The sequence below is a fragment of the Acipenser ruthenus genome, chromosome 27 (genome assembly GCF_902713425.1).
Source record: "Acipenser ruthenus chromosome 27, fAciRut3.2 maternal haplotype, whole genome shotgun sequence".
Lineage (NCBI taxonomy): Eukaryota > Metazoa > Chordata > Actinopteri > Acipenseriformes > Acipenseridae > Acipenser > Acipenser ruthenus.
The window spans coordinates 26,638,760-26,662,491 of NC_081215.1; the positions used below are offsets into that span (position 1 = coordinate 26,638,760).

The 23,732-nt window shown below is 44.8% G+C and overlaps 2 protein-coding genes across 4 annotated transcripts; one reads left to right on the forward strand and one right to left on the reverse strand.

Moving 5' to 3' along the window:
- Positions 1–3,777: 3,777 nt before the first annotated feature.
- saa (serum amyloid A) lies at positions 3,778–5,234 on the forward strand. 2 transcript variants are annotated; one of them, XM_034904786.2, is made up of 4 exons: positions 3,778–3,884; positions 4,400–4,495; positions 4,730–4,868; positions 4,997–5,234. In XM_034904786.2, the coding sequence occupies exons 2-4, from the start codon at positions 4,408–4,410 to the stop codon at positions 5,133–5,135; spliced, it is 366 nt and encodes a 121-aa protein (XP_034760677.2). In that variant the 5' UTR covers positions 3,778–3,884; positions 4,400–4,407; the 3' UTR covers positions 5,136–5,234. The 2 variants fall into 2 exon arrangements, with proteins under 2 accessions (XP_034760677.2, XP_058857817.1); XM_059001834.1 differs by lacking the exon at positions 4,400–4,495 and having other exon boundaries at positions 3,828–3,884.
- LOC117432272 (BLOC-2 complex member HPS5-like) lies at positions 5,232–20,914 on the reverse strand. 2 transcript variants are annotated; one of them, XM_034053947.3, is made up of 23 exons: positions 20,748–20,914; positions 18,560–18,724; positions 17,962–18,072; positions 17,800–17,864; positions 17,392–17,584; positions 16,880–17,010; positions 16,389–16,604; positions 16,029–16,100; positions 15,850–15,938; positions 15,379–15,557; positions 14,489–14,647; positions 14,127–14,286; positions 13,555–13,678; positions 11,710–11,859; positions 11,177–11,248; positions 10,021–10,712; positions 9,310–9,430; positions 9,002–9,157; positions 8,426–8,545; positions 8,175–8,288; positions 7,910–8,016; positions 7,152–7,437; positions 5,232–6,544 (listed from the first exon to the last, which is right to left on the reverse strand). In XM_034053947.3, the coding sequence occupies exons 2-23, from the start codon at positions 18,656–18,658 to the stop codon at positions 6,484–6,486; spliced, it is 3,477 nt and encodes a 1,158-aa protein (XP_033909838.3). In that variant the 5' UTR covers positions 18,659–18,724; positions 20,748–20,914; the 3' UTR covers positions 5,232–6,483. The 2 variants fall into 2 exon arrangements, with proteins under 2 accessions (XP_033909838.3, XP_033909837.3); XM_034053946.3 differs by having other exon boundaries at positions 20,707–20,914.
- Positions 20,915–23,732: the final 2,818 nt, after the last annotated feature.

A 23,732-nucleotide genomic window follows, 5' to 3' on the forward strand; every position in this document is an offset into this window, starting at 1 on the left:
TTGAACCTTCTTACCTACATCTGTGAATTTAGTCCTGTACTTATCGTCCATTTCTTTTTATCGCAGATTTTTTTTTTATATATATATATATATATATATATATATATATATAGGATGTCAGGATCTTCTGTAAGATTTCAAACTAGACATCCTTTGCTTTTCCACTCCGAGGAGACCTGATTTTTAGTCCAGTGCAAATCATGCTTTAATTTCTTAATCAGTTAATAAGTTGATGATACCTGGAGGTCCACAAGGAATGGATTCATGCATCCCTGCATTACACATGAGAGTTTTTCTTTTCACATTTTGTGGCCTCCGGCGGTACTGTTCACATTGCCGTTAGTTCATTTGAAAATCTAAATACTCATTTGTCTCAAGGTTTCCCTCGTGAGTGAGCGGTTGGTAATGTATGACTGAACCCACAGTAACGATAAGGTAATAGAAATCATTAAATATAAAACATTTTCAATTCCGGTTCATGTTTTTAAAAGGGCAGATGTGGAGACAATCCAGTATCTTCTTTCCAATCTTTTCAATTACCATTTCATCCTCCCTCCACCCTGCATTTTCTATTCATCAGTGCAGATTTCCATTACAAAAGAGCAAAGTGCATATCAATGCAATCTTTAATTAAACCACCTCTTCATTTTCCAGGCTTTGAATAGCTCCCAGTATCATTTGAAAACGTCCTAACCTTTTAAAAAAGGCTCTCCTTGTTATACAGCAAGCGGATCCACGGCCAGAGATGCAGGCAATAGCTTTTCAATGAGCTTTTAAAAGATAGCTCCTTTTTAACATCTCTAACAATGTCTGATATCACAAAGGAGCCATCCCTCATAGATGCAGCTTGCCCACCAACATGCATCGAGCTGGCAGAAAGAGAGAGAAAGAACAATATGAGCAACAGATATGGTTCTCTGTGTTTCATCTTTTTGAGTAAAAAAAAGAAGCAATATAGGTTGTAAATCATGCCATTTTTGGACTCTGGTAGTTTTTCATTCATTTTATTCACGGTTACAGATCTGCAGAATAAAATAAGACAGATAGATAGATAGATAGATAGATAGATAGATAGATAGATAGATAGATAGATAGAAACCCAACTGTATAAATGGGTAATTGTATGTAAAAATAATGTGATATCTTGTAACAATTTTAAGTCGCCCTGGATAAGGAATAAAAAATAATAATAATAATAATAATAATAATAATAATAATAATAATAATAATAATAATAATAATAATAATAATAATAATAATAATAATAACAACATTTATCCACTGGTGAAGCTAACTTATCTGAATCCGGACAGCTTCATTGAAATGAATGGGTGCCTCTAAATTGAAGAGGGTTTTCATCTTCCTAGCTTTCCGGGCATGGTGTCGGTCTGGACAGTAACATTTCATTTAGTTTTGTCCTCCATTGTTCCAAACAACGAAACAAGAAGTCTGGCTCCTGTGTCCATGTGTCACAAAAGGTGATGCCAACGGGACTTATAAAATACTAATAAAACCCCTGCAATACAGAAGAGGGAAACCAGCGCTTCTGACAGTTTATAGTTAGCTAACAAAGGAGCAGGATCCGCTCTGTCTGTCTGCCGGTCTGCCTGCCTCTGATCTCTCTTCAACGCAGGCTTGCTGTCCTGGGATCAGAGTTCCATCTGGATCCCACCCCTGACCCAGTCCCAGCCCGGACCCAGCCCAGACCCAGCCCGGACCCAAGAATAACTTAAAGGTGAGTCAGCTGGCAGGCCAGTTCCCTTGGAGCAAAACCAATGACAGAACATGCAGTGCGAAGAAAATAAATCTTACCTACTTCTTTCCAGCAGGGTGGTGGGGGGGGTCCAAGTCTCCCAGGTGTAGCAACAGCACCTCCCTGTGGAAAGCAATCATCACTGCAGGTCAGCAGTGAAACAACACCAGTGTATGCAAGGCACGCAGAGCTGGAGAGCTGGTGTCACCAAACCAGGCAAACGAAGTATTATCATAAAATAAAACAAGCGAAGAACCAAATGAATGACAATCAAAGTGCAATGAGACGGGAATCAGAAATAAAGAGGGAACTACATTTTTTTTTTTTTTTTAAGCACTGTCTTACGTTCACTTCACAAAATATAGAATTTTAAAAGGACACAGCGTGATCCAAGTCCTCAAGGCCCCGAACCGGGCACAAACAATCTCCTAATCTCATCCCACCTGCTGATGTCCCTGGCTGTCAGTACAGAACAGGTCACTCAGATTTGGAGGAAGGGATGGAGGGGTGACAATTGGATTTGCCGGTGACCCCCAGCAGGATGCCCAGCTTTTAACTCCTGAAGGAAACATGCAACATCCTAAAAACAAGCCAACGAGGATAGACTGTGCTATAGGAGCAGGCTGTAAGGCATGGCATGACATGCACTTTACAATATACAGCGGAACTGTATATTGTAACAGTAACAGTAAACGCACAAGGATTTCAATGTGTTGTTTTTTTTTTTTTAAAGATGTTAAGTGAGTGCGGGTCTTCTTGAAATGTTTCTCTTTGACCAAAGCACCCCAAGTGAATGCTGTGAACAGCTCCCAAGTGTTCTGTGGCATTGAGCAAGCCCTCTGATCATTCATTAACTGTGTAATCAAACCTGAAACGGAGCGCTCCTCCGGACTGCACACCTGACCGACAGTGTGATATAACTATGGATATTAACCCTTTGGATATGAAGCTGTCCATCTCCTCACCTGGTCCATGGATAAGCATAAGCAGGGAGAGGCAGCAGGAGAGAGAACTCTATATTTACATTTATAATATTTAACCTCAGGGACTCAGGATACACTGCATTGCTTACTGCATACATAGCAGACGATGGGCAGTGCAGCCTTGACCCTCCAGTCCAGCTGTTCAATAATGCCTTTCATTATTTTATCGAACCTCCTGGCAGAACCTCAGACACCAGGTTCTAAAGCACTTCACTGTTACAGTGTAATGATCACAGCTGTCCACTCGGTGCTAGACAGAGCTCACCCCTCCAGTGCAGGTCTCTGTTGCAATCCAGTTCGAAATGGCTTAATGGAACCAGCTGAGAACTACCTCAATGACACTTCCTAGATGATGACCATGCCGGGAACGAAGCTTCAAATGCAAATCGCTCAGTGTTGTCCTTGTGATTCCAGGAACTTGGAGTATTACAACTTTGTCAATAACTCATAATTAGGACTACAGTAAACAAGGCTTTGGACATTACCGGCAGGTCTTTGGCCAGGTTTGGTGTGTGTTTCAGTTACGGGAGGTCATGTGACTGCACCAGTACAGCTAGTGTAAACAAACACTGTGATTTTGTAATGATCGGCATTCTTGCACTGTGTAATGTATATTTAAAAAGGAACCCTGCTTGCATTTCAACAGCAGGAACTCCAATTTAGCTCAAAACTGACGTGCCACTTGCTAGCTTTATATATTACACGGTTAATTCATTTAATATGTATATATATATGAATTTATATTATTGAATTGTGGTTTGTCACACTTGAACAAAAGTTACTGTATTTCTTGCTCTTATTGTATTACTTGTATTGTAACACTTGAAATGTATTTGCTTACGATTGTAAGTCACCCTGGATAAGGGTGTCTGCTAAGAAATAAATAATAATAAATAATAATAATATGAGATTCCTTCAGGGCAAGGCAGCCATGACCTCAATGTACCTGGGGAGTTGCGACACACTGGAAATCCTAGGATTCCAAAACACTCTAAATCCCTCGTTGCATAACCTTCCCAGAAGTCACTCCACTCAGTGAATATCTGAATGGGAATGAACCTCCTATAAATACCAGCCCAGTCCCTCACAGCTACACCAGGCGGAGACCGAAGACAAAGCTTTAGCGACTGTGTGGAGTGCTGATCTTAGTGAGTACTGGAGGGGAATGGGGGCTGTACTGTCATCCTTTACAGGGTGTTCTTAATGTAATGACAGAAGTGGAAATAATTACTATCCTAAACCAGGAAGACGTTGGTTATAATAACGATGATAATACTCACCTTTACCTTTACACAGTGCTTCTTGATAATCAAGCTTCTTAAAGCGGTCGTCAAAGCAAGGAGCAGGGACGGCTGGAGGCAACAGATAGATCCCATTCACAAAACTAGAAAGGGCAGAGAAGAGGGAGCAGGCTCTGAAACTGTAACAAGAGACCCCTTGGGTCCCCTCAAAGATGCTAAAGGGGGTTTTGTGGACTGTTATAGATTCACATTTTAATCATTTATTACTGCTGCGGAATGGGTATGGCAGTCTGGTTCTTTCAGGGTTAAAGTTCTAAATTCAGTACCAGTTAGTGTCAATAGAGAGGGAGAGAGAGAGCCAGGCTCCAGGGTCACCAGCTACAGGCATGTTTCTCTGAACTCTGTTTCTGTCTCGTCAGCAGCTGGGAGAATGAAGCTGTATCTGTGTGCGCTCGTGCTGTGCCTTGTTCTTGGAGCCCAGGCTCAATGGTATAAGTTCCCAGGCCAAGCACTGGGAGGTGAGTAACCCAGCCCAATACTGAAAACACACATACTGTCCAGGAAGCAGGGCACAGGGAGTCTGTGGTGTTGATCTTCTTTAGGAATACAAGAGGAGTTAATTAAAAACTGGAGTGTAGACTTTGGAAATGTGGACCACAGTACACTAACTGAAATGGGCTAGGTGGTGCAAGTGGAAAGCAAAAGCTGTTCAGTTTGGAGATTGACTATTTATTTATTTTTATTTGCAACAGGGGCTTATGACATGGGGCGAGCCTACAAGCACATGATAGATGCCAATTATATCGGTGCAGACAAGTACTTTCACGCCCGCGGGAACTATGAAGCAGCTCAGAGAGGCCCCGGGGGGAAATGGGCGGCTGAAGTGATCAGGTACGAAAAACCAGTGAACCAGGTGGACGCGAGACCAAGAGCACAGTTTATGTTTAAGAAGCAGGCAGTCGGTCATTTCTTTTGTTTGTATTTTGTATGCACACAGTAACCGGTACTTCCTCTTCCAGCAACGGCCGTGAAGCTTGGCAGAGTTTCCGAGGCAGTGGGCATGAGGACACTGCAGCTGACCAAGCGGCCAATCACCATGGTCGCAACGGAGGGAACCCCAACGACTACAGACCAGCCGGCCTCCCTTCGAAATACTGAGCGGCTTCACCCTCAGCCACAGCCGGATCTGTTCAAAAGCACATGTACAATTTGATAAAGCGCTGTAGAACTCTCAAATAAATTCTTACCAAAAAATTCTGATTGTTTTCTCTGTTTATTTTTTTTTTAACACATTTGTTTTTCTCTTAAATTCAGTATGCATAGTTTCAGGTATGGATATAAGATGCCTATTGCATAGCAGTTTGATCCATTCCCATCAAGCCTGTTAACTATACATTCCATCTGCACCACAGGCGTAAGCAGGCACCTGGGAGACAGGCCATTTAAACAAAAACGGGTTCAGCACATCTGTATGACTGAAACTGGAAAGAAGTTAAAATGTTGTTGTTCTAGATGCAGTTGTGCAACATAGACAATACCCTCCGATAAAGCGAATAATTCTTCATAGTGTTTAAATGTCTCATTCATTTATTCAACAGCAACTTACTTCTGAACATTACCCAGTGTTTTTTTAATTAACAGCCGTTATTTAAAAAAAAATATATAAATAATAAATTCACCTCATGCAACCATCTCTCTGCAGTTTGATCTATATTAATATATTTTTAAATAATACATGTATTTAAAAAAACAAAAAAGTCTTATTAACATACTGTCAACTTGAAACAGGTCTACAGTGCCCAACAATAGTAATACAATCTCTCATCACACAGTAAACCGTGTCCTTCAAGCCTTCTTAAACCTTTCCTTGTCACTCTACAAATAAGCAGATTGGACAGTTAATACCAAAGTCAAAATATCATCCTTAAATACTGTTTGTAAAACACATTCTAATACTATAAAAGCGATACTGTAGTTAATAATTTATATAAAATCAAAGTCGCTCCTGGTAAGGGTGCATGTGCTGTGCAATAGCTGTCATTAACACTGCTTCCCCACCTTGCTGCAGTCATCACAGACTCCCCTTCAGGGAAACAGATCCTCAGCAGCTGCAGCGAGGATCCTGTTCCGCTGCCAGAAGCCAGTTTAAAGGCTCAGTACGCAGGGTCAAAGTTAAATGAACCCACATTGTTATCTTAAAACACACAATACTCCAGATAATACAGCTGGTGCATGTTAAATAAGGAGGAAGACTGAAGCGTTTTGTCGGAAATGCATTTTCTTTCAGTAAGGAAAGAGCAAAACATCTGTCTTCCCAGACAGTACAGCCATGAGAAGAGCAGATTTCAGCTTGATTTGTAGCGGCTCTGGTAAATTATTCAACGTCGAGTACGGACATCTTTCAGGCGCTATCAAACCATGAAGGCGAGAGTCACCAAATTAAAATGCCGAGCTGTGGCGGGGAGAGCGCCCGTCAGTCTGGGACAGTCCCGGGTCGTTTGTCTTGCTATGCCTGTTGAGACCAGAGGAAGCGATCACACTTCTCCAGCATCGCCTGGATCAGGGCCCTGAAACACAGAAAAACAAAATCCAGACAGGACAGAAAAACATGACGAGGAAGATCAGGGTCCTGCCAAACTTCCTCCGCTGTTCAGATGATCTGAACAGGTCCAGTTCTCTTGGCTCCAAATTCGACAATTTTCTTTGATAAATCGTTTAAGCAACCGAATGACGAAATCAACAACCCATTATGGGATGGAGCTCTCCACGGAAATCAGATGCTGAGAATCAGGTGAGGATCATTGGTGTGGATCGGGCTGACTTACCGTTCAGAGTGAAACGAGTGAAGAAACAGCTGCTTGGGTTTGTCTGGAATTATTGCTGCTTTTTCTCTCTGCGGGGAACAGCGATCCACACAAACCCTGTTTCTTCACTCTGAATGGTAAATCTGTTTGATCGACACCATCTGTGGAGAGCTCGATCAGAATAAAATCAAATAAATTGGTTCATGCAGCACTACAGGGCTCCCTTTCAAAACACATTTTAAAAGTATTTATTTAACCAGGACAGAAACCTTGAGATACACACCGCATTGTTCAAGGGGGTCCTGGCAAGAGAAGGCAGCAAGAAATAACAAGATCTCCCCTGAGAAAGCTCTCTCTGAACATGAATCACCTCTGTCGTTTCTCTGCAATCCTCAGGATCTCGCACACCAGCGCTGACCTCTCGGACAGCTCCACGCTCAGCCCACACTCCTGCAGCACAGCCAGCGCCCGGTCCGGCCCCACTGTCCTGGCCAATAGGAGCGTCATGTTCTCCAGGTTGACGTGGCTGGACCAATCAGAGCCGCCGTTGGCCAGGCCGTTGCCGTGCGTAGAGCAGGGGGAGGCGGGCTCGTCAGCCTTGCTCTGCGTGGTCTGGAGGAGGTACTTCCACTCCTCCAGGGTCTCTGGCATCACACCTGCAGACCGGACAGAGACGGGCGATTCAGGGAGCTGCATATTCTCGTAAAGGGCTTGAAACTCGCACTAGCCCTGCACTCAGGAGGGATGGAAATAAGGGTGCCATCGTACAGCAGTTTCACCCATTCCGAGCAGGATTAGCCACAGTGTATAAGTAACAAGATCAGAGGTGTTCTATTAATCTCATATTAAAACCAGCTGCCATGCAGTCTTCCATCCTTGCCCATTCCTGAGTTTCAGAACTTCCCTTGTGTAATTATTACTAAAACGACCAAGTGCCAGCAGTTTGAACAATCTGGCCCACTGGTAAGTCTGAACGGAATTAAAATTGACATACTGTATGACACCCAGGTTAACAACCCCGGCTTTCTTGGAAATATCTCAATGGGATTTTTAATCTCCCCAAAGCAAACAGATCCAAACTGCTATGCAACAGGAGTCTTATTTCCACCCCTGTGTAAAAAGTCTCACCGTTGGGTCCCTCCAGTAGACCCATGTCATCCAGGCTAACGATAACCGAGAAGGCCTCTGTCCTTCTCTCCAGCTGCCAGCACAGGTAGAGGTAGCCAGTCCAGAACCTGCAGCACACACAGTATCAGGTCACTATCTTACACAGAACTCTCCTGGTGACATCATTATTCACGTTTCAGCTTTGGTGTTTATACATTTTTAGAAAACAATTTGAGTACATTCTTTTGCTCTGCGGTCTGGATCCCCCTGGCTCTCCCTGACTCACCCGTGAGATCTGCAGGTCTCTGCCATCTTCTCCTTGCACTTCAGGTCTCCTGGGAGTTTAAGAAGGAGGGAGAGGAGCTGCCCATAGCCCCAGGAGAACAAGTGAGAGCGGGACCTGAGAGCAGGAGGAGGAGAAGAAGAAGAACTATTCAGCCACATAGCGTTCTTCTAAATCTACAAAACAAAACTAAAAAAACTAAAGAATACAATTAGCTTGAAAGTTTAATGTTTCAGCTCTTCAGCGCTCAGTACCTGGGGTTTCCTTCAGGGCTGATGGTGTCCACTAGCTGTGGGGCATCATGGGATAGCGCTAGCTCGAGCCAATCCTGGCGCAGGGATTCCGGTTGAAGGAAAGAACCAATCATAGACAGCCTGAAGAGGAACAAAAATAAATCAATTATAAAACTAATGCTCACGGAATTCACAAAGCTATTTCCTCCAGTGTCATTAGCATTGCATTTTCTTAAAAAGGAGAGTAAAGGTGCACCGTATAGCCTGGAGGTAAGTCTGCAGTGTGAAAAAAAAGCTTTAGAGGACAGCGTGGGCTCGTCTTCGCCTCTCGAGTCAGCGCAGGGGGTGGTAGCGGTGAGCTGAGCCTAAAAAATAATTGGATATGCCAAATTGGGAGAAAATTATAAAATAATTGCTGATTACTAAATTTCAGCGCACCATTACTCCCCAGAACCTTATCTCTTCTCTGCAGGGTTCAGCGCACCATTACTCCCCAGAACGTTACCTCTGCTCTGCAGGCTTCAGCGCACCATTACTCCCCAGAACCTTACCTCTGCTCTGCAGGGTTCAGCGCACCATTACTCCCCAGAACCTTACCTCTGCTCTGCAGGCTTCCACTTCACAAGGTTGTCCAAGTAAGCCAGGAAGTGGGCGGGGCTTCTCCTGGACAGGGCCATGACATCAGCAGGGATGATGGTGGGATAGAACTGGCCAAAGGATCTCAAAGCCAGCTCTCCATGCCTCTCGTACAGCCTGCAAAAGGTCGATATACATTCAGTCTGTACAGCAGGTTTAGAAGTCTTTTGCATTTACTCAATTTCACTTCAAGTACACACTTGCAGTTTGAGTTTGTATACTGTATCTATTACTCAGCTTCAGCAGATAGTAACTCGCCCCCTCCTCACCTGCTCAGGTGTGCGAGAAGCAGGGCTGCATTCCACGGCTCTTGGGCTCTCAGGTACCGCAGGGATTTCAGCAGGTCCCCTTCTTCCAGAACCACTGTCCCAGGACTGGACCGTGTCAGCTCTGGGAAGGGAACACAGAAGAATCCATTCAGCTGAGTTAATGCTAGCTGGTGAAATTCAACTTTCTAAATTTAAATGACAAACTTTTCAGCTAGAAGTACCGGTCAAACCTTTTCTGTTAGTATTCATTCATACTGTATACCACTGAGTGTTGTCTGCATTATGGATGATGATATTATTTATTTATTATATCTTTATTTTTATATAGTGCCTTTCATAGTGGACCACCATCACAAAGCGCTTTACAGAGGCAGGCTGTGAACTGTGCATTATATGCAGAGTCACTTACAACAGGACATTGATTTAACACAGAGGTGAAGTGACTACCTCAGGGTCACACAGTGAGTCAGTCAGTGGCAGAGGTGGGATTTGAACCGGTGACCTGGTTACAAGCCCTGGTCTTTAACCACTGGACCACACTACCTCCTAACAGCCAGGAAGAATATTCCTATATTTTAGTTGATCTCAAAATGTCATCAAGCCTGGTCTTAGAGGATCCCAATATTTCAGCAATCCACCACTTGGCTGTGAAACACTGACGAGTAGAAGGGAGGGGTTTGCACCACTCTGTGTAAAGGAAGGAGCCCTCACCCCTGAGCCCGGCAGTGTAAGCACCCCACACAGCAGGACAGTCCCGGTATCGCATCAGACAGCTCCGCCGGGCCCGCTCCAGATCGAGCAGGAAGAAGAACCTGTGCAGGAAGCGGCAGGGCGTGGCCCCGTCTCCATGGAAGCAGCCCAGCTCCAAGCAGAGCGTGGCCAGTTCAGTCAGGTGTCTGTGAAGCTCTGGGTGCAGTTCGCAGGGGGGAGTCACTCGCATTGGAACCGGGGGTGCTGGGGTGCACTCTGTTCCGTCTCTGAAGCCCTCCCCCTCCAGAATGGTCTCTCCCGGATCAGTTCTTGAATCTTCAGACACCCCGCTATGCTCCTGGGGGCTGGTCGGCAGAGCTGCAGGGTGATCCGTGTCACCCCCATGGTTAGGGCACCCTGCCTCTTCAATCTGGTCTCCAGGGTCCCTGCTGTCCTCTGGCCCATCTGAGAGCCCTGTGGCCCCCTCTGCTGCTGCTGCAGTGCTGTCCCCCCCTCGCACAGCATTCTTCTGGGGGCCACACGCTGGCTCCATGGTATCCCCCCAGTGTCGGACAGGACTCTGTACATCCCCTCCGCTCTCTGCGCGGTCCTCCGGCAGACCCCAGGCTCTCTCCAGTGCTGGAAGCCAAGTCCTCAGGACTTCCAGGAGGCTGTCTGTGTTCAGCAAGACTAGGGGGTCCTGGAGCTGGGCCCTGGGGAGGAGGGGTCACATGTGCAATGTGTGTTAGTTTTCATTGCAATACAAAAAAAAAAAAAAACAGAGAAGGAGAAAACAAACTACTGACCCAGCAAAACAGTACTAATTCGCTTAAACCTCCTTGCCTGCTTTGCAGAGTGTATTTTTTCCCCAGCAGGGCTCACGAATCACTCACCATGTAATTACCCTGAAAAGGTATTATCCTTTAGGCAGTCAATCTGCAGTTCTCCCCTCCAGACCGCGTCTGGTCCATAAATGCACCTTTTCAATCCACCTTCCAAACACTCGATCACTAAATCTCATCATAGAAGTCATCGTGAAAAGGAGCTATGCTTTTAAGTGAGGGCACTTTTCAACAAAACTGCCCTTTGCTTTTCAGAAGGCAGCTGTATTTCAGTATTAAGTTCCAGCGTTGCCTGAACAGAAAGAGCAGCTGTTTGAATCTTTAATAACACTCACACTGCCCGCGCTGTCGCCTCCTTCAGGCCCCGCAGCTCATCCTTCTCAGCAGGGGGTTCATCTGTACAAACCCTGGGGAACAGAGCAGGAAATACAGAAATACTAAAAAAACAAAAAATTCAAAGCTTGTTTAAAAAAATTTAAAAAAACACCAACCACCCCCCTAAAATTTGGATTTCTAACCAAAATATAAGAAATTTTGTAAATAGGATGAAACTGAAATCTTAGGATTGTAAATAGGATGAAACTGAAATCTCAGGATCTCGAAGCCCTGTCTATGCAAACACTGTACAGCTGTCCTCGAACAACCGCCGATGCACCTCGGACAGTACAGCTGCAGTGGTGATCATTACTGGTGGAGATTTTTTTTTTTCTGGGGTAGAAATCCCTTCACCTAGGGAGGAAGGCTGAGACCAACCCAAAACTCCTTACACACACACACACACACACACACAGAGTGGTCCCAGGTCAGAACCGAACCTGGGTCCCAGGTGAACTCCCTCTGCTAGCCGGGGGTAGTCATGGTTACTTACTCCTGCTCCTGCTCCTGTGGGTAGGTTACCACGGTTACCACGGCCTCACGCGGCTGCCCCTCCTCTTTCCCGTCCGGTTTGGGCCACAGGTCAGAGGGCATCTGGAGGGTGTTGATCTTCTCTGTGGTCTTCCTCACAAAGCTGGACACGCTGGAGAAGGACAGTGTTGAGCGTCAGGAGGAGGAAGGTCAACGAGGGGGGGGGGACTGACTGTCATTACAACTAGCATAGCAGCATATAGAGTACATTATATATATATATATATATATATATATATATATATATATATATAATGTACTATATATATATATATATATATATATATATATATATATATATACACACATACATACACACACACACACACACACACACACACACATACAGTATATATATATATAGTTTTGTAACACTAGCAGGTGTTTTGTTTTCTCTTTCAAGTACTGTAAAAGGCTTGTGAATTCCCCATCATTGTCACCTGAAGCTTTCAATACCAGACATTTTAAAAACAGAGGAACTCAGGAAGGGGATTTTAACAAAGCGTTCGTTTTACTTCCTAAAGTCAAATTATTGTATTATTACTGAAGATAGTACATACAGCAATATAATATAATATAATATAAATAAACATTCGACACACATCAGAATCTTCTCAGTTTCAATGGAGAGAAGCCTGCCGCTCACACAATGCATCAGAAGACTTTCGGACCGCCCCTTTATCACAACACGGCTGCTTCAACTGAGCTCTCCTCGTATCCCGGGACAGAAAGCTAAAGGAATCACTCTTACCTCACAGCAGCTCTGTCAAGCAAGTGTTACTCTGTATCCACCAGAATGAAAAAACAATCAAATGTCTTCTTTACAGAGCTCCATGGGCAGCTTTTATGTGAAATAATGTGCATGCGAGAAACAGGAAGTGAAAGCAGAGAGCAGCGGGTCATGAGATGAGATCAAGCTATATTTATAAAATCGGCACTTCCCCCTTTATAATTGAGTTTGTATCACATCCCCCTATAGATTCGACAGCAGGCAACAAACACATAAGTGAATACCTACAAATCGTTTCTGTAACAAATAAAATCCTGCTATATTAATACAAAACTATTTTAAAACGTTGTATCCGATTAGCGTCTGATCAATAAAGCGATGGATTTCGTGGTATAAGGGATGGCTTACCAGCAGTGATGCTGTGCAGCACTAAAAAGAGTCCCCTTCCTGTCAAGCATAGACTCTTGTACGAGGAAGTTGGGAAGGGGACCCTTTTGGACCGGTGCACCTCCCTGACACTACTGGCAATGTACTGGTTTTATTGATCAGTCAGTAACTAGATGTTTAAACATTAACTGTGTGACACAAACATGGATACACTGGACTTCATGCAAGGGAGAATTGATTTCAGATTCACCCATGCCTTTACACGCACTATACCACAAACCCTTTTTCTGTTGTTTAGACTACTTTTGCAGACTTCCTTAAAGTATTCTGAGCTGCTTGTTTGTAGTTGTAAATTTGTTTGCCATTTCCCTTACTTTTCACATAGTAATACAGGGATGGAAATAAGACTCCTATTGCATAGCAGTTTCACCCATTTCAGGTTTTCCCATGTGTTTGATTATCCACAGTGTATAGACAACAAGCTCAGGTGTGTTTCATTAAACTCATAGTAAAACCAGGAATGGATCAAACTGCAATGGACTCCTATTCCAATCCTTGTAATACTATATGCTTTACACTTTGCTATGCCTTTACTATGGGAAAGTTTCTATAGTCTACAGATCTACAGCGTGCTCCTAAAGAGAAAGGGGGGTGATGGTTGGTTCTGGTTTGAAACGCAGAGCCCCTTACCTGTCTTTGACAGCCTGCAGGGCGACGCGCGGAGGAGTGGGGCGGAATGACAGGGGGATGTGGAACTGGAGGAGGAAGTCGGTCCGATCAGATTCCACGCGCTCGTTGATGGGGGGCAGGGTGTCTGAGTGGTGGGGAGGAGGGAGTCGGCACAGCATGGGAACAAGATCATGAATGAATAAAATCGAATAATGAAAAAATAAAACACACAAACACATGTGAATGCAATAATGGGTGATAAGCAGCAGACACAGGAGCTGTGTGTGTTCTACAGTGAAGAACAAAATCATAAGGAATGGAAATGCAGTGTTATGTTGTTTTTTTTATTTTATTGTGTTTTTTACAAACATATTAAGATAAACAGAAGGCATTGTCAGAATTTCAGTTGCTTTATTTAGCTTTTTTTTTATTTTGTTTGTTGTATGGGATCAAGCAATGGGGTGGTAAGCCAGACAGATTTACGAGGTACAAAAGTTCGGAAGTACTAAAATCGGGGGTCCGCGAACCCCATATCTTGGGGACTGACCCTGCAAACTTCCTTCAGACGGCCCGTTGCCATGGCCACCCCTTACCATGCTCTGCTGGCTCCTCCTCCTGGGCAGAGCTGAACTCCCTCAGCCTCTCGTCTTCCGACAGCGTCTGGCTGACAAGGGAGCTGGCGTCTTCATCCGACTGGCTGCCCCTCCTGCTGATCACCCGGTAAATCCCACAGTCCAGCACGTTGAAACTCTCCTGAAACGAGCAGCGAGAGAAGGACAGAGAGAGAGAGAGAGAGAGAGAAAGAGATTGCAGGCATGAAACCACACTGGAACATCAACCCTGGAAGTACATCAACCGAGACTCAACCGTGACAGTTTGCCCCCTCCCCCCAACCCCCTCCTGCTGTTTCTCATTCCAGCTGCCAGTCAGTGCCAAGGGGAGAAGCCAGACTCACATGGGAGGAAATGCTGCTTCTCCTACTGCTGGAGGCGGAGTCAAAGGGCTCCAGCTTTGAGATCACTTCCTCCAGCTGACCAATCAGCTCGTGCTGGGTGGAGCTGTCCAGCTGACCTTTAAGGTGCTCGAGTCGGTCAATCGGGAGGGACTTACGAGCCTGAAGCAGGAAAACAGGGTTAACATTATACAGAGAGAAATGCATTCAAAAACATGAGCATTTCAGATGCTGGGGAAACAGGGTTAACATTATACAGAAAGAAATGCATTCAAAAACACGAGCATTTCAGATGCTGGGGAAACAGGGTTAACATTATACAGAGAGAAATGCATTCAAAAACACGAGCATTTCAGATGCTGGGGAATACCCCACAGCACTTAAAAGGGCTCTAGATCAGAAACAGCACCTTGGCAAACCGGCCTACGTTTCTTTTCCAATCTATTTTGTAACAAATAAGAAAAGAGAATATCTGAAAAGATGGAAGCCAGGATTTAGGATTAAAAAACATGCAGAAAGTGCACAAAAGTATCAAACTTTCCCTTTATGGGAACGTTCAAACAGTTAAAAGGGCAATGAAGCTGTGATGGGCTTCTATTGTGACGTTTGATTCTGGTTCATGGTTTTGCTGTGAATTGCCAGGGGCTCATTCCTGGGGTGTGGCTCAGTGGAAATAGCAGCATCCCAGTGCAAGGATACGAGGAAAAAGATTTTATTTATTTTATTTATTTAATTTTTTGCAGCATTAAATCAAGGAAATAGCGATAACAGAGAGTTTTGATACTGTTTATTAAATGAACTATGATATACAAACACAGCCATCTTCAGGTACAAGCGGAGGTTACTGTTTGGTGCAGGGAGAGTGTACCGAGAGCTCTGGGAGCTGAACATACCCTGCTGGGGGACACGGCGTGCTGGAACAGGCAGCAGACAGTGGCGGCCAGGCCCCAGGACTCCCTGCGAAGGAGACGCTCCACGCAGCGCTCCACAGGCAGCAGCGACAGGTGAGAGAGGCGCCCGTCACCGTGCAGACAGAACAGCTCGTTCCGGTACACTGAGATGTCCTGCACGTCTGGAGCAAGAACACACAGGGGCAAAATATTACTGAAGAACACACAGGAACACAGGGGCAAAATATTACTGAAGAACACACAGTAACAAAATATTACTGAAGAACACACAGGAACACAGGGCTCGGGTTACAATATTACTCAAGGCACTGACTACCCTTATAGAAGTGCTCCCTAGTAAAAGCATAGGAAAGTGCAAGCGCTTTGAAGTGTGAACCACAAACTGGCAATTCAAAGTCTGGTGTTAAACGTAACATTACTTGAGGATAAGGAAGAAAAAAACGTGCGGCCGACCTTTGATTTCGCTCCACAGCAGGACTTGAACACTCTGAGGCAAGAAGATATAGATTCCTCTCTCCGTCCAGGTCAGGACATACTGATCACTGCAAAGAAAACAACCACCAATTAACCCAAAGCATGGACCCTGCAGGGTGTTGCACCGTGCTGGGGATAATCCGAGTAATAATCAGTACCTGAGAAAGAGCAGTCTGGGGAAGGAGATTGACTGAGGAAAGCAGGGTGAGGTTCCATACAGAGGCTCAGACCTGTCAACAAACACAGCAAGACAAGTCAGACTCCTATTGCAGAGCAGTTTCACCCATTCCAGGTTTTACCACAAGCTTGACTAGCCACAGTGTATAGGTAACAAGCTCAGGTGTGGATCAAACTGGTATGCAGTGCAAGTCTTATTGCCATCCCTGTATTACGTTTTGACAAAACATGGATATTCCTTTGTGAAAAACACATGCATGTTATATATATATATATGTATGTGTGTGTGTGTGTGTGATGACACTGCAGCGTGTCACACTATCCTGGGCTGTCTGGGTTACCTGTGTGTGATGAGGGGCAGGGGCGGAGAGGCCAGCAGCTGTTTAAACTGGTGGGTGCTCAGGACCTCCCCCTCGAAGTTCACTTCCCACATCCTGGATCCGGGACGGGCGCAGTAGATCAGTGCCTGCGGGCTCCCAGCGTTCCGGACCGCTGGGAAGAAGCAGGCACCGTACTCCCCATCTCGCTCCTTGTTCCCGATCCGCCAGAACTTCTCCCTGCAGCGGGAAGAGAAAACACTAAATTAAAGAACGTCAGTTCAGTTTTAAGATTAGCAAATCATACATAAATCAGGGATGGAAATTAGACTCCCGTTGCACAGCAGTTTGATCAATTCCAGTTTTTACTGTGAGTTTAATAAGACAGACCTGAGCTTGTTACCTATACACTGTGGCTAATCTAGCTTGTACTAAAACCTGGAATAGGTGAACCTGCTATGCAATAGGAGTTATTGCACAGTCATTCCTGCATGGTCACACAAGTGCTTGCTTACCGGTCAGTATCGCAGAGGTAGCAGCGAGTCAGCGAGGACACCAGCAGTCTCCCCTCCAGGTAGCTGAGCTGAACCACTCGCGAGTCCACAGTGGTGACGGTCTGCACCGGGAACATGACAAACGAAGCCCCCTGAATCAGCAAGAAGCACGGAGGAAACAATCAATCAGAGAGCTGCAAGGGAGGCCGAGACGCTGATCAGAACTAACACACACACACAAAAAAAAAACAATTAATACAGAAAAAGTGATTTGTTTTTCAGGGATGGAAATAAGACTCCTATTGCACAGCATTTTCACCCATTCCAGGTTTTACTACCAGCTTGATTAGCTACAGTGTACAGGTAACAAGCTCTTATTAAAACTTATAGTAAAACCCTGAATGGATCAAACAGCTGTGCAATGGGGGTCTTATTCCCATCCCTCTGTTTAAGCTCAAAACGCACTGCACTGTGCGCGCACACACACACACACACACACACACACACACAGAGTACTGGATGAACCATGGTACCTTCCCCTGCTTGGAGCAGCTGGCTCTGAGGGTGGACACCCTGCCGACAGCATCACCCACGAAGAGGCGGTGCTGGGTGGAGTCCCAGCAGAGCGCGGTCACGGCTCTGTCCCGGTGCTCCGTGGACACGCACACACGCTCCGGCTTCCCACGGCTCTCCAGATGCAGATCCCACACCACCACCACGCCCTGGCTAGAACACAGACACAGACAGTCTGTCACTGCTGGGTCCACAACGCAGCCCAAAGAAACATAACTAAAGAGCACAATACAGTGGAACCCACTACAGAGACGCACAGACAGACAGAAAGACGGCGTAATACTTCTTTGACCTGAAGAGCACAAACAAAACCAGCGAGCGCTGCACACAAACACACGGCTCTGTACCGAGGGTTCTCCTCCGCTCACCTCGTGGCGACAGCGACAAAGTCCTCATCGTGCGGACAGCAGGCGACCCTGGAGACAGCGCCTTCCTGAGAAAGAAGCAGAACACAGCTGTTGTTATAGACTTCGCCCGTGAGAGAAGGCCTGCAGGGCACAGACAGGAAGAGCTCCTCCCGTTTACTGCACCTTGTGTGTGAGGATGAGCCTCTGCTTCCAGCCCTCCTTCTGAATGAGGTGCAGCCCTCCTGCTGAACTGCCCAGAGCCAGCCACTTCCGAGACACCGCCACACAGGTGCACTGAAACAAAACACACACATCAGCCCATCTGCCACACTGCACATCCCAGCAATGCACAGCTGCTTGAGCCATTCCAGACTTCCGTTAGACGTGCGCAAGCTTGCTGCCTTTGTGTGTTCCATCCCTGCATGCATTATCAATTTCATAAAACTAGCTTAGAAAAAAAGTACAATATGCTTCAGTAAATATTGCCGTAAAATAATTCCTCATGGGGCAAAATCTGATCCCGTTGAGAACACTATCAGTTTTAAATTTTCCACTCTCCAGGCTGTAAACAAACATTTGTCTGCTTGCTCTAGCTGGTATGAAATCTCTATCTCTAAAACAGTAGACAGTCTTTTAGCAATATCCCTTTTTTGTTTTGCAGAGAACCGCAATTGATCCCTTCGGCAGTGCGCAGTCTGGCTCTTTGGCTGGCCATGCAGTGGTGGTGCTATGCTGAATTTGACTGTCAGAAGCAGAAGCAGGAAAGAAGAGCAAGGGTCACCTTGAGCCTGCTGGAGTCGAGCCGCAGAGCAGAGAGCAGCGGGTCCAGGGAGTCACACTCCGCCAGGACGTGGCTATAGGACTCTGGGATCACTGGCATGGTGGCTATATCGCGGGGGCTTGATTATCACTCCTCTCTCACCGACCGCATCCTAAATCCTCACCACTGAATACAACAGAGGGAAAGACAAAAGGCAACATTTCAGTGGCACTTCCCAGCCATGCGGTACTGCACCGCATACTGGTCATAAGATCCAGGGATGGAAATAAGACTCCTATTGCATAGCAGTTTCACCCATTCCAGGTTTTGATCCGCACCAGCGTATAGGTAACAAGTTCAGGTGTGTCTGATTAAACTCAAAGTAAAACCAGGAATGGATCACACTGCTGAGATCTCCAAAGTTTAGCAGATTTTACTTACAGTTGCTCTGCCAGCTACCCATGCGTTACTCAATGGTGAGCTTGGCTCTATGCAAGCAATGCAGCTCGCTGGCTCTCTGCTGCTTTTAAAGTCTAGACCGGAGACCTTTGCGTGCTCCGGACTTGTGATTCCTTTTATAAACATCACTGCACTGCCTGATAAGCACAATCCGATTGCTGGAATGTGTTAGAGATTCCTATTCGTCACACAGCATGTGCAAAAACAACACACCTCCGCCAAATGCATAAACATATCTAGCATGCATGCAACGATATGTACAAAACAAACTTATTATTTAACTATAACCTGTTCTCTCGCACCAGGGAGGCCTTGCAGATAACAAGCAGTTTTCTTTTTTTGTTGTTGTTGTTTTCATTAAATCAGGATCCTGTGATTTCATTACAAATGTACTTTCATTTCTGGTCAATTAGGATGTTTAACCAGATCAGCTCGACACTTAATTCAATTGCAGTGTTTCATTACAATCCCAGTACAGTGCAGTAGAGGGGAGTGAACCAGTCACAGAGTGCAGTGCACGCTTCCAAGGCTGTTGCACGATTCTCTTAAATCCACCTATAAATTAGACTGTGGATTGAAATACTGCAGGTTCTTTCAAGGCACAAGCACGCCCCCTTGTCATTTTAATAATTTTACAACATTAGCATTTATTTTCCTTTCTGGAAGACAACCGGAGGTACAGCGCAACTTTTAGTGAGTGTTTCCAAGGATCAAACAATGCGATTTTGGACGCTTTCTCTCCCTTCTCTCTGTAGGAGTTTGTATTATGTTGCTGGCATTCACGTGTGCGTCTACCTGAACTTCAGTATCCCTGGAATACAGAGCGGCTCGAGGCAGTACGAGGAGACAGCGCTCAGTCAAAACAGGAAGTTCAGTAGAATGGGATACGGCGCATTTTTTCTGTTTGTTTTCAGTCGTGTTTGATTTCATAAAAGTTACAAACAGATCTGCTGCAGTAAGAACGCGATGGCAGAAAGCCAGCACAACGACTCAGACTGCAAACACTAATAATAAATGACATTTTAAAAAGACGTGTTAGCCTACATTCTTTGTAGGTCGTTTAAAAATTGACACTATTGACGAACCACCCAGGCTGGTGTAGACGGAACTAATGCAACATGCAAAACCGGTGATGTAAATACATGAAGTGGAACAAGAAGAGAAACACTACATTATTTTATCTGACTGTTTAAAAAAAAAATGGGGGAGGGAGGGAGGGAAGGGGGGTGCAACAGCCCAGCGTGACTGTATCACGAGGTTGGTCCGCATAAACACGCAGGACTACAACCAGCTCCGTCCAACTGACTTTTAAAGCACGAATCAGTGAACAGTACTGTGCGTTAATTAGAAATAATAATAATAATAATAATAATAATAATAATAATAATAATAATAATTGTAACATTAATACTAGCTAACCTCAAACAATGGCATTGTCTTTTCTGATCAGGACACGAAAGCATGACGCTGTTCTTCTCGCTTAGCGAACTCGCCAGACACATTATAAATATCTGTGCATGAATACTGGGATAACAAAACAAAGCGATTGCCCTCAGACAGCCATACCGGCCAGTTGTAAAACAGCATATCGTAAAAAAACAACAACTACGTAACACGTGATTGCACTGCAAAATCACAACGACACCCGAGTACCTCAATAAAGCGCCTATCCATGATGAGCTAATGCCTGCCGTCCTGCAAGCACTTACCCGTCATGTAAAATCACCACGGGCGTTGCTGTCCCACACACCTATGTACTGTCCCGTCCCGTCCTGTCCTGTCCTGTCCTGTCCTGAGCTGAGCCCCAGCACTTCAGACCTTAACTCTCCTTCTTCCTGCATCGACCGGAACTACTTCTCTGCAGCTCACCGCGAAAGCGGACTGAGACGATCACACTGCGCGTTTCATCACAGGCAGCAATGGATTAGAACCGAGTATAAACATAACGATGGGACCGGACACAATGTCTGGAGTAGACGGTGTTGCACACAGTCATCGTATGATGATTTGGTTTGTATTTCTGGGACACCTTTATGGTTTTCATTCTGTTTCTGAATAGAAACGAAACCAATTTGATAGCATACAAAGGAATCCCCCTCTGCGCCGGCTCTGTTGGTGTCTTACAGTGTAAGAGTAAACGCACGCTTTCTTTACAGTTTCATGTCTGTGAAAGAGCAGTGTTATTTGTTTTAAATATAAATTATTATTGTATCTTTTCAGTTTCTTTCAAACTGCACTCCTGACCTGCAGATATTCCAGTTACAATACACACATGACGATTTTCCATTTGTGCGTTCAAATATGTATTATTTACTGATTTTCGCTTATTTTAAGCTTTGCATTCAGCATTAATCACCCACATTAAATGCAACACCCTTCCCTTTGCAGTATTAAACCAGCAAGCCCAACACTACCGAGAAAGCACGCTTTTAGCATCGCATTCCAATAGAGAAATGCAGTTCAGGTCAGGAATTCTCAGTTAAATAAAAGGAGACACGAACAATAGAGACCTCTAGTGGCAACAAGGGGTACTGCACTCGAGCTCAGAAAACGTTTACTTACGGTACGCATTCTGCTCATTAATTAGTATGCATGATAAAAATGCTGTTGCAACATCATACACTAAGTGTCTAATATCAAACTTTTCTTATTTATTATTATTATTATTTTTACTACGCCTTTTACCAATCTTTGTAAATTGGGTGTGTAGTTTTAATTTCATATTGGTCCTGCAATGTAATGACGACAGAGTCAGTGGTTGCCAGAAATGCATTTTATTTTTCAACACATGCCTCTGTAAGTATGTGGTCTCAATACTCAATTAAGAATGCTTTTAGAAAGACACACACAAGACTGCTCAGCTGACGAAGCAGTGTTAAAAACTTGAGTGCATTTGTAAAGCAGCTCAAAGTTCACTAGCAGGTGTGGAATGTTGTACATAGAACAGAACAGAGGGCAGCGGCCCCATCTGTGCAAACACGGCTCTCTCATTACCCCATCCACATTGCTGTGAGTATAATTAGATAAACCTGGGCTTCCTGTGTCTGCATAGCAGCTTGATCCATTCCTGGTTTTACTATGAATTTAATAAGACACACCCGAGCTTGTTACCTGTACACTGTGGTTGATCAAGCTGGTAGTAAAACCTGGCATGGATGAAACATCTGTGCAACTGTGTAAGGTAGCTGCAGTCATATTAACAAAGTCATTAAGTATAGCATCAAATACATTACACCCATATCCTAATGAGAAAAAAAGAACAATATTTTACTTAATTTACGAATGTGTTTCATTGACCACTGAAGGAGGACTGAGTGAAATATTCTTTATTGTATCCCCAAAATGGGTTACTGCCACTGCGATTGCCATGGCAGGTATCCCATTGGATAGGGTCAGCACGCTTCAGCCATGCAGGTATCCCATTGGATAGGGTCAGCACGCCTCAGCCATGCAGGTATCCCATTGGATAGGGTCAGCACGCTTCAGCCATGCAGGTATCCCATTGGATAGGGTCAGCACACCTTAGCCATGGCAGGTATCCCATTGGATAGGGTCAGCACACCTTAGCCATGGCAGGTATCCCATTGGATAGGGTCAGGACACCTCAGCCATGCAGGTATCTCATTGGATAGGGTCAGCACACCTCAGCCATGCAGGTATCTCATTGGATAGGGTCAGCACGCCTCAGCCATGCAGGTATCCCATTGGATAGGGTCAGCACACCTCAGCCATGCAGGTATCCCATTGGATAGGGTCAGCACGCCTCAGCCATGCAGGTATCCCATTGGATAGGGTCAGCACACCTTAGCCATGGCAGGTATCCCATTGGATAGGGTCAGCACGCCTCAGCCATGGCAGGTATCCTATTGGATAGGGTCAGCACGCCTCAGCCATGCAGGTATCACATTGGATAGGGTCAGCACGCCTCACGCTTGAAAGGGATGTTTATAAGCAATCCCCCAACCCACAAAAAGAGAAATGAAAACTGTATTAAATAAGCAGAGCCTTTTTATTACACAATTAAAACTAAACATTTTCATTTTTATTGTTATTTTCAAACATACTCCATTGTAATAAAGTTGAATTTTCATTTTCTTTAAAAACATATTTTTGTTCCCCATTTCAACTGTCATAATCCTTCTTCACACATCACACCCCCCAAAATAAATGAAAAATAAAATGCACTTTCTTTCTTTGTCTTGTTTTTAATGGGAAACATGCAGTACAAAATCAATAAGAGAAAAGCATATTTCGAAATATAAACAAATCCATTCCATGCAAATCATGTTTCAGTGAAAAATCCCTTGTGAAACAAACACAAAAAAACGCATGGAAAATACGACTAGTTTGACCAAAGTCCGAATGAAAGCCCATCTGATGCATCACCCCCCCCCCCCCCCAGTGTGGGATCTTGCTCATTCCCAATTTGAATACTGGTTTGGACTGGAGCAAAGGGAACTGCCTACTACTCCCAGGGGCATCAGTTTCTTTCATGAAAATAGCGCAATAGAGAGCACTGTAAGATCTCCTAGCTCTGCCACTGACGTGAGGAAGGTGAGCCCTGAAAGCAGGCAGTGCACTCCTAACAGGAGGTGAAGCTTTCATTACCACAGCCTGAATGTTGAACAACAACACAACAAAAAAACACAGCACAATTGGGAAATCTACATAAAGAATATGTTTTCTTATACAGATTGTGCCTTTTAAAAACAAAAAAATGAATTAAAGAAAAAAA

Coding starts and splice junctions, on each gene's coding strand:
- LOC117432272 (XM_034053947.3), bottom strand. CDS start 18,658: ATGCCAGTGATCCCAGAGTCCTATAGCCACGTCCTGGCGGAGTGTGAC. Junction 14,648..15,378: donor ACGCCGTGTCCCCCAGCAGG/GTATGTTCAGCT, acceptor TTCCTGCTTCAG/GCTCGTAAGTCCCTCCCGAT. Junction 14,287..14,488: donor GAAGCAGCATTTCCTCCCAT/GTGAGTCTGGCT, acceptor TGCTCGTTTCAG/GAGAGTTTCAACGTGCTGGA.
- saa (XM_034904786.2), top strand. CDS start 4,408: ATGAAGCTGTATCTGTGTGCGCTCGTGCTGTGCCTTGTTCTTGGAGCC. Junction 4,496..4,729: donor CCCAGGCCAAGCACTGGGAG/GTGAGTAACCCA, acceptor TATTTGCAACAG/GGGCTTATGACATGGGGCGA. Junction 4,869..4,996: donor TGGGCGGCTGAAGTGATCAG/GTACGAAAAACC, acceptor TTCCTCTTCCAG/CAACGGCCGTGAAGCTTGGC.